General features: G+C 46.3%; 1 protein-coding gene across 1 annotated transcript; it reads right to left on the bottom strand.

Annotated features, from left to right (window-relative positions):
• Window positions 1–1,329: 1,329 nt before the first annotated feature.
• Window positions 1,330–1,743, bottom strand: LOC140213303 (TNF receptor-associated factor 6-A-like). The gene has a single exon (XM_072284512.1). It carries the CDS (start codon window positions 1,741–1,743, stop codon window positions 1,330–1,332), a length of 414 nt encoding a protein of 137 aa, XP_072140613.1.
• Window positions 1,744–16,689: the final 14,946 nt, after the last annotated feature.

Genomic DNA, 16,689 nt, shown 5'->3' with positions numbered 1-16,689 from the left:
AATCAAGTTGGCGCAGAACCCCGTCTATACAGCATAATCTACTTGATGTAGACGAATCTAGCAGTACCAATGTCGCAGTGTGTGTATTGGACTGGAAAGTGCGAAAATGTTTTTAAACGTAAAAGAAAACCAGGTCTTATACGACGCCGTAACTTGGGCTACCAACGTTTAGCTTTATATTAGTGATTTGCGTAGGGCTCTCATTAAAGCCGTCTCCCGAAGAAGTTTCAAGAACTGCTTTGAGCGAAAAAGCAAGCAGTACGACAAGGATCAGTCACGCCGGTTTGCGAACGAAAAGTGCGGGCGACGAAAAGAACAATGAGCGGCACTTGCCATACGGTGTTGAGTTGCGCTTCTATGGTTTGCTTAATTACGGATTTTGTTAATTTCTGTGTTGCAGTTGCGACTTTGACATCTTTGTAAATGTCAAGTGCTGCAAAGCGATCGCATGGCCACCAATCACTCTGTGAATAGGTAGAGAAGCGTCATTGCATCATTGTGCTCAAGTTGCGATTAAGCACTCGCTGTCATAGTGCGGGATCGGGGAGGCACCATATGGATTTCACTGATAGCACTCGCGGCAGTTGTTACTGTAGTGAAGATCATGCCCATCTGAGGGGGCTGCCTCGAAAGAGGCAGGCTGCACCAGAGAATAGAAGAAGTTGACGCGAGGGAAATATAAGTGCACCTCTTAAAATTGCTTATTAGCGAAGCAACTGAAATTGAATGTTGGAGAATGCAAAAGAGAAACCTCGCAGTTGCATCAATAAAGGCAATGACGAATACTTGTAACGTACCTCAAAAATATTGGAAGGAGTGTAATACGTACTTTTAGCTACAGCTTTTTTTAACGCGGAAAACTCATACGCTCATTGCAACTACTTAGTACATCATCAGACTGGCTCGATATAAGGCCACTTATTGCTAGTTGTGCTATATAATATAGTTTTACTATTTACTGGCAAGTATATGCCCATCCAGGAACCCAGCCACGGGGAAGAAAGGCCACGTTCGCTACACACCTAGCCGCTTTCTTCTGTATATCCTCAATGAGAAAAAAAAAGAATGATAAAAAGATACCTGGTATGTAACTCATCAACGTGCTGCAGCTGTTCAGGCCGTTTCCAGCCGACCACCGCATGACACGCGATTAATGGAGCAATTGGGAAAAGGAAAAACAATATTTATTACGCACTCGAGCGGTACAGGCATATCTTCAAAGGCCGCTGCTTCGAATTTCAGCGCACGTGGTCACAGGCTACCTAATTGAAGTGGTCTATGCGGCCCGTCGTAAGCGGCACAGGGCTAGATCCACCGGTGACTCCAGGCCTAGGCGCCAGCGATGCTACCAACTCCGAAGATGCATTCCAGCAGGTGATGCTGAAGTTCTCCAAGTACTCCGTTGAACGGGCAGCCCAGACCGGCATGGAAACAGCGCACCGGCAGTGTCATAAGATACTCCAGAGAGAAGTACACGTCGAAGACGTCTTCCGCCAGGAAGCATTCACCGTCGATGGGACACAAGCCGAAACGGGGCCTGTGTTCGCAGCTGGGGCCATCACAAGCGTCTTTGTGGCACCGACCACACAAGGTGTGCCAGCAGGGAAGCAGCACAGCGTCGGCCGCCACCACCTCGCAGTTCGCGCAGACGCACTCTGAGGGCAACGGCTGCTCGAAGGTGATGGGTTGCTCGTTCACGAATGGCCAGTCGTATCCTTGAAGGGTGTACGTGGTCGCTTCCATGGTGTAAATGTGATCGTGGAGATCCTCGGAAGACCCGGATGGCTGCGACGGAGAACCAGGTTGCCTGTCTGCCCGGTCTGAGTCGTTGTCGTCGTCTGGAGCGGTAGTCCGGTCGCAGGGTCGGCGATGGACAGATTCTCCGTTCCTCTCTGGAAGTTGTGGCTCACTAGGTGGTTGGTGGCAGCCGAGTTTGAAGAGCGCGCCTTTGACGAAGCTAATGCTTGCAAGACGATGGGGCAATGATGGGTGCCTCACTGCATTCGTCTGCGGCCAGCCGCAGGTCGTCAAGGTTGTTAGCGGCGAGGATGTGCGTGACGTCACGTCGGTCTGACTCGGACGAGCTGAGAGACGAGAATGGTGTCGCCGAGGTGCACACTGCGCCTTTTATAGCCTGGTAGGTGGGGCCTCCCTTCGGGGTCGTGATTGGTCACAAGTTGTTGGAGAGTGGGTTTGAAAAATTAACCTATCTCTGGACGTGTTTGGAGCAACAATGGCAGAGAGCAGCAGAGAGAGAGAGTGGGACACATACACGCTCATCGTCCAAGGAGGGGTGAACATTTCCAGGAAAGGAAAATAGCAATTCATTCGTCCTCTGTCAGCGCAACAACTACACAAAGAAAAAACACAAAACAAGCTGAAGTTCACGAAGATATTCCAACTCCCTCAATTCTCGGTACTTGGGGGAAAAAATGCAAACTGTAGTAATTGGCTTAACCCTGTCCGCATACCTCTCAACCAGCTGCTCCCACATGACAATAGAGTATATTAGTGACACCCTTTCAGCTATGCTGCTTTCAGCAAATGTCTTTAGAAGCATGGCTGCGCATTTTTGAGCTATTTACTTTTACACTATATGTTGTAAGTGCTAATAGTACAGGCTGCTTAAAGGCGGAAGGCATGTACAAACAGAAGCACCAGTCAAATATTCATAAAAAAAAGTAACCGAAACATAAGGTGCGCCTATATGAAGTTCGCCTATATATATGTATATATATATATATATATATATATATATATATATACATATATATATATATATTCTTTCGTTCGCCGCCGACATCCTCGCTAATTATCGTCAATCAAAACAACCGGTGCAGAAAGCGTCGCTTACATCGATTCCGACAGTGCGTGGGAACTGCGTAACTTCTCATCTGAAAAAAAAAAAATTTAACTTCCGTATTTATTCCGATTTTTTTCTACTTTTGGACGCCCTCCAGGCTCAAAATTCATCCCTTGAGATTTGAAAGGACAAACGCGGACTTCGAATAGACCTCCATTTGATGCATCACTATGAATGTTTATATGTTTAGATCAAATTACTCTGACCCTTTTGACTGGGGTGTTGTTCTCATTCGGTATCTTTGCCTTTATTATACCTGTACTGTGCACACCCCTCTATTCTGGAATGGTATGACATTCCTAAAAGCTGATGAATGACATGGTACAATGCGTCTCTGTCGCCTAGTGTGGGGAACTATGAAGATAGTACATTTTGGTGTGATTCTCGGAACGGCTTGGTGCTCGCCGTTCCTTTCTGGTTGGGAAAGGGGAACGTGGGGCCGCACCTGGTGACGAGAGTGTCTCGTCGAGGAGCAGCCTTGCCTGGCAACCGCGATTAATTTCGCTCGATATGCTTAACTTTTGTTGGCTTCTATTGTTGTGCGCGTGGTTATATTGGCGGGCAGGGACGCTTGCCCCTCCTGGTCACGTGGTAATGACCGTCGTGCAATAAAAAGTCTGAAATGTATATCGTGCCGCACTCATATAATCAAATCTTTATAGCAAATGCTTGTGCCAGCTGTTCAAGGTTGACGCGTCCTATTTGAAAACATTTATTTCTGCCGGTTCAAATACGTACGTAATATCCGGTGTGATGCAACGCTGTTCTTCAGTTTCTCGAATATTACTGAAGGACGTGGGAATTACTTGCGTGAGAAGTCGTAGCGTCCTGGTGGCGATTATAAAATAGCAGAAATGTATATTTATTTATTCACTGGAGGGGGCCTCACGTTGCCAATATTGCCAAAAGAATTTCAGCCACATGCTGGCCTAACGCTGTATTGTACCCATTCAGCAGCACCGCCTTAACCATACCACAATGGTACACCCCCAATAATTCTGAGAGGGCATGGTAATGCTAAAGTCTATTCATCGATAACAATGCTTCGCTGGGTCAACAAGAGTAGGGCGTGGGCTATTTCAAGAACGAGAAATTTGGAGTAATTGCAAATACATTTGTGCTTCCTCCTCGGTGGGGAAGAGAAAGGGTAGATGGACCGCATTTCAGGCAGAAATGCCTGTAAAAAGGACCTTTTCCGTTGAGAAACAGCTTCGCGCACTTTTTCAAGTTAATATTGCTCGACGTGCGTCACTGTGAAGAGTGAGACGGGACGGGGCTAGAGTGTGCCACAATAATGGAGGGGGGGAGGGGGGTCCTTTCAGTTGTGCTCAGGGGACGCATTCCGTAGACAACCACCTACCGCAAGAAAATTTACAAGGGGGGTACAGCGCTGTGTACTGTTTCTCTGAACTGTCGAAGCATGATTTGCTGTGGCCGCCGGACTACGTGTGTAAACTTCGCGGCGATAGTTTGCCACAACTTCTTTTTTGTTGAAGGATACCTACACCATCCGATCTGGATCAAGCTCAAAAAATAATTTGGCCATTGAGACGCCGCGACAGCATAGCTACCGCGGCATCGTTAAGTCAGCGGCGCAGAAGAAAGCCATGAAAATGAAAAAAATGCTTATGCGAAGGAAGTGCGCTTTTGTGTCTAGCTCTGCATTTCGCTCCAGCCTGCGGTACATATTGAATGTCTCTAAGGCAAAATATGTTTTCATACAGTAATTTATCAGCTAAATAAATAATCGTTACCAGGAGGAAGTTCTTTGTTCTTTTAAAGGCTATGAATGCGAGCTCGTTGGTAAGAATCCATGGAGAAAACACCGCGCAAAATAAATACGGACAAGGGAGGAAACACGACGAGATTGATAAGGAAATTATTTCCATTGTGGCAGAAAATAACCGAGGGCGCTTCAACAAGTAACAGCCAATAACAAAATCGTCTTTGGCACCCATGTCTTGCCTGTGTTGCTGATGGCAACTGGTCATGGCGGAGCTGTTGTGCCGACACATTCGTGATAGACATTGAGGGTGTCACGAATGCATTTATTGCTGAGAAACATCTAGAAAAAAAGGACGTCTTGTTGGGCGAGTTGATCACAATTCTTCTTGGGTACTAGGCCCGAAGGCACACAAGAAGAAAGGAAGGAGACGGGACAGAGCGCCTGTCCCGTCTCCTTCCTTGTTTCCGGTGTGTGTTCGCGCCAGCACCCAAGAAGGATCTAGAATACTTTAGAACTTGATTCAAAGGGTAGCTTTCCTTGCCTTGTCTTTCAACATTTTCCAATGGTGCTTTCTGGCCCACCCCGTCGGATTATGGCCCAGAGCATTGCATTCATGACAGAGCGAGGCAGAGAGAAAAGGCGATGCGTGAAACTACTTTGGACCTCACGACGTCGAATGTGCACAATGGCTTCTGGAACTCCCTGGTCGTGAACACGCCACCCTCTTGACAGCTGTCATTATCCGTGACCCCTCTGCAATCATTCCAGAAACTGCAGCGCTTACCTTATTTCTAAAGTGCGAGTCAAGAGGGGGAGAAGAGGTTGCTCCCGTGCTATGGGGTGGGGGGGTGGGAGGGGATAGGCAAAAGGGGACGGGAGAAGGCACGGGAACGCGGCCACTGCAACACGAGAAGGGTTCCGGGAAAACTGGATAAACTTCAGTTTAAGGGGGGGCCCGGTACGTTTCTGCTATTTCTTAAAAATAAGCACCACGGAAGTATGTCAAGCGGACACTAACGCAGGGCGTGAAGAAGCGGAGCTGCATTGTTAAAGCGCACTGCAGGGTCAAGGCGACACTACGGTAGCGGTCGCACATCAAATCAACACCTTTTTTTGCCCGCAGCAGTAGCCTTGCGACTATGGCATCACTCGAAAGAATCTCACGTGTATTCGCGAGACTCTTTCACAATCGGAAAAACACTTTTATGTAGCGCGTGGTAGCGACAGAAAGCTGCATCGGGAGATTTTCAGGTTGCTCTACAATTTTCTCATTGGCACTTTTCATCTAGTTATAATGTTCGAGAAGTTGATTAAATAAATTAAATAGAATGGCCTAATTTGGCGTGATGTAAACGATCATCCGAGTACTTCCAATAGACGAAATATATATAGCATTTCATTTCAGTTTTATTTTGCAGAAAGAACAGACATTTCTGGTAGGGATACCTGGGAAAAAAACTATTTTTTGACAGCTTTACTGGGCCCGGGCTACATGGAAACTTTTAACAGTGGTGATATTTTAGAGATGAAACAGATTGATGAAAAAACATAGCTATTAATGAACACTTATAGGTGACATGCACATATTCTTCGACATATACCCACATATATGCTAACACACACATATATACCGATTTGACTTCAACAGCTCATACATATACCAACAGTAAAAGCTTATAACATATCCATTTCCAGCAATAATATAGGTTCGAACTTTAGTCGAGATTGAAAATAAAACCACTTGTGAAGTCTGCATTGCATCCTGATATTTAACAGTATTATAAGGCTACATCTTTCGGAAATATTCTTTAAGCTATTTCAAAGCAAACACATGGTGGGCTTGTACCTGTTTGAGATACTATAGGTAAATTATGTTCAAGGGTTTGTAACTTGTAGTTCGTGCGAAAACGCGGTGTAAACCACAAGTCCGTCTTTCGCGTACAGGTGTTACTTAGTGCGGGTTTTAATGAGGCTGTGTGTGTAAGGAAATCGTGAAAGGAGCTAGTCGAAAATAGAACGAACACAAAATACGAAAGTTGTACATGTGATGAGAGGCCATAGTCTTATAGGTCTAGACTGTAACGGCAGTGTGAGCTAAGTACGGAATGTTTGCAACGCATCGAACTATTACCTTGGTTCGGTCCAGCTACATTTGCATATGTTTAATGTGTGGCTCAAGTTATGTGCAACACTATGTATTATCGTCTGACGTGGCTGGTGCCGCGTTTTAGTGGCATTTTATTGGCAAACAGAGAACATCGGCGTTTGTAGCTTGCAGTGTAAAGTCGGTTCCGCTCAGACCACTGTACGTACTACGCTGCGTTGCGACCCAACGAGGCTTAACTCTCCGCAGTGCGAATGCTTAACTGTGTGACCACTACGCGAAATCACGTATGCGACAAATTCGCGATCTTTAATGTCAATCGGGTTGGTCTCTTTCTTAAATATTTTTTACTTCTTTTCTCTGGCCGTTGAATACACGGCCCTATTTACTTTCAACTGACCGATGTTGCTTTCTGTGTCACTCTGATGTGAACGACCGTGGAATCTGATATTTTCTTATCGTTTTTTTTTTCTTTTTTATAATGAATTCGACCGATCGCGAACAACAACTGCACATCTCGTCGTCAATCACTATACCATAAAGCACGCCGCAGTCGTACACGTTTCTGCAGTTTCTTTTTTCACTCTAAATGCCACATTCGGCTAATAAATGAGCCATTGCCCGATATTGATGTATCTTCCTAGTCGAAAGAAAGAAGTACCAATATAAGGATGTTAATCTCAACCGCAACGAGCCAAAAAAATGTCTCATCCGTTGCATATATAGTCGGTTGCTCCTGCTAATGTGTAAGAACTTTCGTAACGAGACCCGTGGCTCACTGAGTTGCGGTAGCGTATCATAGAACCAAAACAAAACAAGCAAACAAAAAACGATTGTGCCCGTGTTTGAATCGTGTATTTTTCTTCGTATAACTGCGTGGATACACAGCTAGCCTACTGCTAAGGATCTAGACGTTGTCGCATACCAGTCGTGTGCATTGATCAGAATAAAGTTTTATTATTATACAGCACGGTGAGCTAGCATCTCGGAGACGAGACAGTAGCCCGATGTCGCATCTCGTGCATAGTCTGTCTGCGGGTCGTCGACCTTGTACACTTGCTTCTGTGGGGGAGAACAGCGCGCGGACAACAGAGATAGGAATAAATTACCATGCAGATTACTCGTACGTTTCTCGTACCGGCATCCTGCGCCAACATGCGCGATATTTTGGCGCGAAATAGGTTGTTTACAAGTCACCGTCAGGTTAGGCACGCACGCGAAACGTGTCCTTGCTTGCGGGAAACTAGCGCAGAAAGTTGGGCTAGTTGGTGTTGATGCACTTGATGACACATAGTTACTAGCGCTAACGAGACTAAGGAAAAAAAAAGTTGGGACTGAGACAGGACACTAGCGCTCCGTACTGTACCAACTTTTTTCCCGTTAATCTTGTTAGCACTAGTAACTATGTCTCAGCTTGCAGGTATGTTTCTTTGTTGTTGTTTTTTGTTTTTAACGCCTTCTTCTCTGTCCTCTTTCTAATCCCTCTCTCCCATCCCCACTGTAGGGTAGCAAACCGTAGACTGATATCTTGTTAACCTCCTTGCCTCTCCTCTTCATTTCTCTCTGTCGCAATGTTTGGTGACAATAAAGGCTTGGTGATCATAAGCAGTAAAAAAAAATATAATAAGGAAAGTGGCCGTAAGCGTCCGGTTCATCGCTGCCTTTGTTATAGGCTCTTGACGATATCAGGAACGAGCGAGATCATAAATGCATAGATGCGTTTACATTATCCATCTCCTGTCATCATCGCAAGACACAGAGAATGGCTACACAGACAAAAAAACAAAGATCTTGAAAGTGTATTTTTATACGAAGAAGAAGAAGAAACTTTAGTAAAGAATAGTCCGGCAGTTCTTGATGTGGTGGCCTCAGGTGACGGCTCGAAGTTCTTGGACTCGAGCGGCATCTTTGGCTTGCCGGACGGCCCAGAGCTGGTCTGCCAGCTCTGAACTTCTGATAGCCGCCTCCCAGCGGCGGCGACGCCTACGGAGAAGGTCCCCGGCGGCTCCCGCATCCGGGGCGGCGTCGGGAAGAACGGAGCTCGAGCCTTCTCCTACTCTGGCAACAGCCGCGATTCTGGACGCGTCGCCAACGGAGCTGCTTTGATTACCGTTGTTGCCGGCACACTCCCAGAGCATGTGTGGCAGCGTTGCTCTGTGTCCGCATGCTTTACACGCGTCTGTTGGATACAGACTCGGATAGCAGTGGTGTAAGATAGCGGGGCTAGGGTAGGTGTGTGTCTGTAGCAAGCGTAATGTTACGGCCTCGTTCCTGTTCAATTTATCGTGCGGTGGCGGGAATGTGCGTCTTTCAAGTCTGTAGTGTTGGGTGAGGTCTCTGAACGTGGTTAGGCGATCGCCCCACGCCCAGTGTGTTTCTTGTTGCTGTGTTTCTGTTGTAGTGTCCCGATCCGGCAGATCCGATGCCACGCTCTCGGGGGCGGAGGCGGCCACATAATCAGCAGCGGCTCGGCGTGTGAGACCTCGAGCCGTGGCGTGGGCCGCCTCGTTTCCCGCGAGCGGAACATCGGTGTGTGCCGGGGTCCAGAGGAGGAAGACCGTAGAATTTTGGGGTTGCGAGGGCGAGTCGCCGTCGTCAGAAATTTGGAGTATGCGGGCCGCTTCCCGCGAGACACGACCACGCGCGAAGCCGCGGATTGCCGCCTGCGAGTCGCTGATTACGATCGCAGCACTAGGCACCGTGGCCAGTGCTAGGGCTATTGCGGCTTCTTCGGCCGCCTCCGTGTGTCCCGTGGTCACTGTAGCGCTCGCGAGGCACTTTCCCGTGCGGTCTACAACCGCGATCGCGTGTGCGTTTTTCTCTCCTTCATATCGCGCAGCGTCTACGTACACCGCCTCGTTGCTGTTGCCAAACTTCTTCTGAAGGTCGCTTGCTCGTTTGTTGCGCCTCCCGGCGTGGTGCGTCGGGTGCATGTTTTTGGGAAGCGGCGGTATGATCAGGCGGTCGCGAACAGAGGCGGGAACCGCCGTCTTTTCTCCATGCTGAGTGTGGTACGCGATGCTGAGCGACTCGAGGATGCATCGACCTGCCTTTGACCTTGATAATCGTTCGTATTGCGCAATGTCGTGCGCCTCGATTAACTCGTTGAGGGAGTTGTGAACTCCGAGCTCTAGAAACTTGTCGGTGCTCGCGTGGAGTGGAACGCCTACCGCCCTCTTGAAAGCCTTTCGGATCATGCATTCGACTTTGTTTTTCTCGGACCCGATCCACCTCAGGTAGGGGGCAACATACGTTATTCGGCTTATCGCGTACGCCTGTACGAGACGGATCGCGCACTCTTCACGCATACCATTGCGTCTATTCGTGATGCGACGCAAGAGTCGGATCGTGTCATCTACCGAACGACGAAGTATTCGCACCGTCTCTCCGTTATGGCCATTTGCCTGCAGGTGTAACCCTAGGATTCTAATTTTCTCTACGTGCGGTACGGGAGTACCATCTGCCAATGTAATGCGTATTTTGGAATATTCCCGTTCCTCTTCGTGCAGGGTTTTACGACCTCTCCTTGTGGGTTTGTAGAGTAAGAGTTCGGACTTGGTTGCCGAGCACTCGAGGCCCGTTCCACGCAAGTAATTCTGAACCGCATCTACTCCTGCCTGTAGCGTTCGCTCGACGTGACCGTCACATCCTCCTCCAGGAACCCAGAGGGTGATGTCATCCGCGTAGAGACTGTGATGTAATCCTTCTATTTCTGTTAATTTCTCGGGTAGACCGAGTAGAACTAAATTAAATAGTAATGGTGATATGACGGACCCTTGCGGCGTGCCGCACGGACCCGTCTCAAATTCCGGTGATTCCTCGTCGCCGACGACGACGCATGCGCGCCTACCCGTGAGGAAATCTCTAACGTAATTATACATTCTTTGGCCTAGTCCTAATGTTCTAATTGTTTTTAAGATCGCTTCGTGCTTAACATTGTCAAACGCCTTTTTAATATCTAAGCCTAGAATTGCCTTAGTGGAGCTGGTAGCGTCGTCAACGATCTGGTGTTTAAGCTGAAGCAATACGTCCTGTGCTGAGAGGTTGCGGCGGAATCCTAGCATGGTGTGCGGGAACGCGTCATGATCTTCGAGAAAGTCGGTCACGCGGGTGAGAACTGCGTGTTCCATGACTTTCCCGACGCAAGACGTAAGCGAAATCGGTCTTAGATTATCGAGCGTAACTTGCTTGCCAGGTTTAGGAATCATGATAACGCGCGCCCGTTTCCACGCTTTGGGAAGGGAACCCTCTCGCCAGCACTCATTGACGTAGGCCGCGAGTCGGGAGATTGACTCGTCGTCTAGGTTTCGGAGAGTCTTGTTGGTAACCCGGTCCGGGCCGGGCGCCGATCGAGTGTTGAGTTCAAACAAGACTAACCGAATTTCTGATTCGCTAAATTCCGCGTCCAGTTTCTCGTTTGTGACGCCGTCGTACTCGGCGTGCTGGATGCTTTCGGCCTTCTTAAAGTAACGGTCACGTATTGCGTCGAGGAAGTTATCGCCTTTATAATCTCTTACGAGTCTACGAGTCTTATGGCCTTGAGCGGCCCGAGTCTCCTCCGGATCTAATAGGTGTCTAAAAAGGCGCCAAGCGCTCGCCCCGGTCATCTGCCTCTCGAGGCCGTTGCACGTGTCTTCCCATTGTGCCCTGCATACCTGAAGCGCGTGTTCTTCAATGCCTCTGTCTAACAGTGCTATGCGTTTGCGCAACGCCTTATTATGTCTTTGGCATTTCCATCTCTTTAGGAGGGCTCGCTTTGCTTCCCACATGTGTAGGAGCCTGCTGTCAATTATTTCGAGGTTCGCCTCGGGCGGAACGTCGCTCGTTGCTGCGCCTACGTCCCTTCTGAGCGTCTCACTCCACTCGTCTATGTCCGTAATCGGCTCGTCGGCTCGCCCCGCTTCTTTTCGCTTCTTGCGGAACGTGTCCCACTTCACGAGTTTGAGCTGACGACCTTTGCCCTCAGGGTTAGTATCCCGACCGCTCGGGCCCGTGCCTATCGTGATCTCGATCAGCGCATGGTCGCTCCCCAAATCTTCCTGGGTATTTTGCCAGTGCGCTGTTGTTACATTTGAAACAAACGCAAGGTCTGGTAACGTATCGGCACTCACGCTGTTACCTCTGCGTGTAGGATCGGCGGGATTCGCGATCAGTGCAAGCCTTTGGTCTTGCGAGTCTTCCCAAAGGTGTTTGCCCTTGGGTGTTTCTCGGGTGTAGCCCCAGGCTCCGTGGGGCGCGTTAAAGTCGCCCGCAACAAGTAGAGGCTCGCCGCCGGAAGCCGCACGCGCGCCCCGCAGTAGGTCCCCGAATCTGTGCTGCAGCGTGGGTTTACTATACACGTTAAGGACGAAGTATATATTATATTATATATATATATTATATATATATATATATATATATATATATATATATATATATAGTATATATATATATTATACGAAGTATTTATTACTACAACATAGCCTTCCTAACGAATCGTGATTTGCGTTCTTGACTCTTTCTGCAGATTTAATACGGGTTTCATTAAACGAAGAGTACACAAATTCAGCAGACAGCATTTCTAGCACAACCTAGACTTTCACATTTATTGAAGCAATATTTTATTTCGTGTATACTCTAATGGTCTTCTATCGCTATTTGTGTGTAAACGAGCTACGTTGTGTTGTGCGTTTATTAAAGAAAAATTTTTACTTTTGTCGTCTGTATTTGTTTTCTAGCAGCATCTTTGTGAATTACCGAAAGTTAGCTACCACAATTATCTTTTTAATTTCTTATGCGTTGTACGTTTAAGAAGTAACAGTGCTTAATGCTCACAATTTATATAGTTATCATTCCTTAGCTGTTGCACACATTGTTTTCACAACACCACTCAACAAGGGGACCTTCCACAAGTTATTTTTCAAGTTCTTGGGTCCACCCGCCGTGGTTGCTCAGTGCCTATGGTGTTAGGCTGCTGAGCACGAGTTCGCGGTATCGAATCCCGGCCATGGCGTCCGCATTCCGATGGGGGCGAAATGCGAAAACACCCGTGTACTTAGATTTAGGTGCACGTTAAAGAACCCCAGGTGGTCGAAATTTCTGGAGTCCTCCACTACGGCGTGCCTCATAATGAGAAAGTGGTTTTCGCACGTAAAACCCCATAGTTTAATTAAATTTGTTCTTGAGTCCCAGAAGTGTAACATTTTTATGCATTCTATTCAGTTGGTGACCAAATAAGCGGTTCTATTTTGTTTTGTATTCAATATCTGTTACACCGGATTGTTCTCATTTCTGCAGCACACCTATTACCACCATAACACAGGATGTATGGCTTTAAGGACGGCTTTCCAGATTTTCAAGATCGACTGGGAGTATGTAAAACTGGGTGTATGTAAAACGCTTAGTCCATAGGGAACTGGAGCGAAACTGGAAAAAACATGAACGCTATAGCTACAAAAAAAAAAAAACATAGCATAGTTCACGTTGGCCGTGTGTCTCCTTTCTTTGAGGGGGGACCAGTCATTGCTACATAAGTTTGACCTTGGAGAGGCAAACTCAATATCTTCCCGAAGCAATAGCAATACCTGGAGAATCTATTTGCACACCGACTTTGGAAGCTGCTGCTTCGAGACTTCACTTTACAGCAAAATGATGTACCTATTTTTATACGAAGCATCACGTCGTGGAACGGGCGCTAGATGTCGTGCTTTTTTTTTTTTTATTATTCTGCATATAATATGTCATATGAAGCCGCTTCGTTGTGTTACAAGTTTACCTTCGTGCTTCCGGAATCTCATATCTTCGAGCTTTCGCCATCGTCGTCGTGGTCGTCTCTTGAAAATGCTTGGGCAGCGAAAGACCACAGCCGCGGAATAGCCAGCCAATAAAACATCTTGATAGGACAAGAAAAATACAGCTAATGAAACTCGAACGGTAACATATATATCAGTAATTTGCTATTACGGTTCGACTGTAATCTGTGTCTGCGGAATATCAAATCATTTTTAATATTATATTCATAAATACAGACTAAATACCTCGAAGATGCATAAGCGTGCCTCGTAATCAGATCGTGGTTTTGGCACGTAAAAATATATAATTGAAAATTTTAAAGGTGCATATGTATTTGCAGCGGAAATACTTCCACGCAGATAGAGAAATACCCTGCCTTAATCCCGGCATCCCAGCCACCAACGCTATAGGTTCTGAGTGACTTTGATCCACGCATGATAGCGAGGAGGCTCTTCAACACCTCCTCTGTGACTGTCCTCGCTAAAATTTACAGAGGCGATCGCTTGCAATCACGATAGCGCGCTTTGACCAAATACCTCTAACAGAGGAACTTATTTTAAAATGCCGAAAGCACAAGCCATCGCAGCGGAGGGCGACGAGCGCACTGTCGTAGTTTTTAAGGGCAGCAGAATTGGAGAAGCGGGCGTAGCCTGAACAGATGTTTACAGTGCTGCAAATTCTATAGTGCTGTGCGGTGGTGGTACGCGGCGACAGTGACCGACTGTGATTGTATGACGGTGCTCCTTTCTTTCTTTGTCTCTACTTTGCTATCACTCTACTTCCCCTTCCCCTATCTCCCCAGAGTAGGGTAGCAAACCTTACCTTCCCATCTGGTTAACCTCACTGCCTTTCCCCTTTCTTCTGTCTCTCTCTCTCTCTTGATCCACGCATTTACCGTTCACGTGCGAATTTCTTATGCAAGCAACCAAAGGCAGTGCGGAGCAAAAGCTAAAAAGTAAATAAAAATAAGAATACCTAAATCAGATCGCACAGGTATCCAGTTAAAGGAGATCGAAAGACCGATATAAATGTGAGGAGGCTAGCGGAAGTCATACCGGTTTACTACCTTACACGGAGGCTCGAGGGGGAAGCGTAAAAGGCAAGGAATGAGATCAGCCACACAAATGAGACGTGGTTACATGTAGCACATATATATATATATATATATATCATGGCACGCAAGCGTGTATGTCACGTGGTATTTTTTTATTTCGCGGGCATCTGCAGTAAGCTGAATAACACTAATACTTAATAGATAGAAAGCTAGAAACTGCCTAGTCGGACGTTTTGCAAGGCGCTCTGCAACTTTCTAATTGGAATTTTTTGCCCAACTTTGTTGCTTCAGAAGTTGAGAAATTAATCTTTGCTATTTATCTAATTAAGCAAGATACAAAAAATAGCGTGACACACTACATTAAAAAGTGAGCAACATGCACCTGGTCGCGTCGTCTTAGAGTACATCGGCATACGTTTAAACTCTGGCTAAAGTTAGCGGAAAGTTGGTTAGTGATTCTATATATAATCTCTGGCTTACAAACTGCGCCCTTTGCCTGAGCATTCGTTATCGCCGTCCTAAGATATCTTGTTCTGATAAGGCTCTCACTCTACATTTGTTGGGAATAGTGAACTTGTACATTTATTATAATTATTTACCAAGCTAGTTTGAACCAGGCCCCAAAGAAATGTACTAATGGCGCAAGATCCTGGATTCACCTCGATCATCACGCAGATATTCTTTCCGCGTATCCAAGAATCAATTCACCAGTGTTCTTGCATTCTGCCTGCACTATGTGAGACCTGCGGAGCTTGTAACCGAACCCGACACCTTTTAACTTAAAACAAGAATGTCATGGTTACTGAGACACCACGTCAAGTCAAAGAGGTTGTCGTTCGCTATATTAATACATTTGGAACTCGTTATTTATGTATCGAGCAGTATTTATTTCCTCCTATCGACTCGTCGCGAACCACACGCTGTCAAGAATGCTTGCCTCACTGAGGTTTGGTTACGTAACTATGACAGCGCGTTTCATTTTCGATCTCATTCCGATGCAGTCCTTTTGATTTCATTTTTTTAGCATGCTCGCAATTGATAACAAAGGGTGTCATTAGGATACACCTGTGAGAACGTTCGCGGGAACTCAGTACGAAAAAAAAGACATTCCTTGCGTGACACGCACGTAGCAGAATGATGACTCATTTTCTTGGATTCGAGGACATGATCTCCGCCTTATGAAACGGTGGAACCTTTTTTGGAAAGAGCATATTCCATGTAAAAGGGTAAATGTTCCAGCTATGTTTACAACATTGTTGGGAAGCTCGTATATGTTCAGTGATTTGAATACGTAATTACGCCCTGAAATTTGCTTGGCCAGTCTTTGTTGTCTCATGACACTATATTGCAACGCCACAAATTGATTACTATTTTAAAATTGTATCAATATGACTGTACAAAGCGTTCAAAATTTGTACCTGATATTCTAAATCTTCAACTATATATAATAAAGATACAAAGCTGATGTTCACGAATATTCAGATATTCTCGTGTTCGCAATATAGGAGTAATTGTATTAAACCTGCCAAGTCTTCCGAATTTATCGTGAAGTTTACTAACTTTGCCTCGTTTTAGAATTTTGTAATTGTGGCGTCAAAATTTATGAAGAATTTCTGTTCACCATAAAGCTTCGTTCGTCGGTCTCCCAAAATTTTCTCGGAAATCCGATGGTGAAATGATACCACAAGGATACATGCTTCGAGCAATTTGTTTATTCTGACAAATTCTGATAGCAGGCGAAATCGGCAACAGAAAATTCGCAGCGAATGTGGCTGTTATGTCAAAACAACGTGCAGGCTCTGATCGTACGTGTTGCCCTTATGGGCGGCGTCATAGTCATGATCATCAGTAATAAAGTGTGTATGTATCTTTCAAAATGTGCGAGTTTAGACAAATAAAGAAAATTGGCAATATTCGCCCCTTCCCGTCGCATTCATGCAAGATCTTTGCGAATCTAAAAGTACCCTGGTTGGCACGTATGGTAATATACCCGATAATACAAGCGGACAATGTATAACTTGTGCTTATGTACAAGACTTTCATAACGTATTGTGCATGCGTGGGTATTTCCTGCTGTTTTCCCTCAGTAGCGTCAAGCAGGACAGATCAAACCAATGTTTGACGCAACACATTTTACTCGCGACCACCAACGGACTCGTAGTTAGCTCCTC

The sequence above is a fragment of the Dermacentor andersoni genome, chromosome 9, assembly GCF_023375885.2.
Source record: "Dermacentor andersoni chromosome 9, qqDerAnde1_hic_scaffold, whole genome shotgun sequence".
In the NCBI taxonomy this organism is placed as follows: Eukaryota; Metazoa; Arthropoda; class Arachnida; order Ixodida; family Ixodidae; genus Dermacentor; species Dermacentor andersoni.
This window is presented reverse-complemented; position numbering and strand designations above follow the sequence as displayed.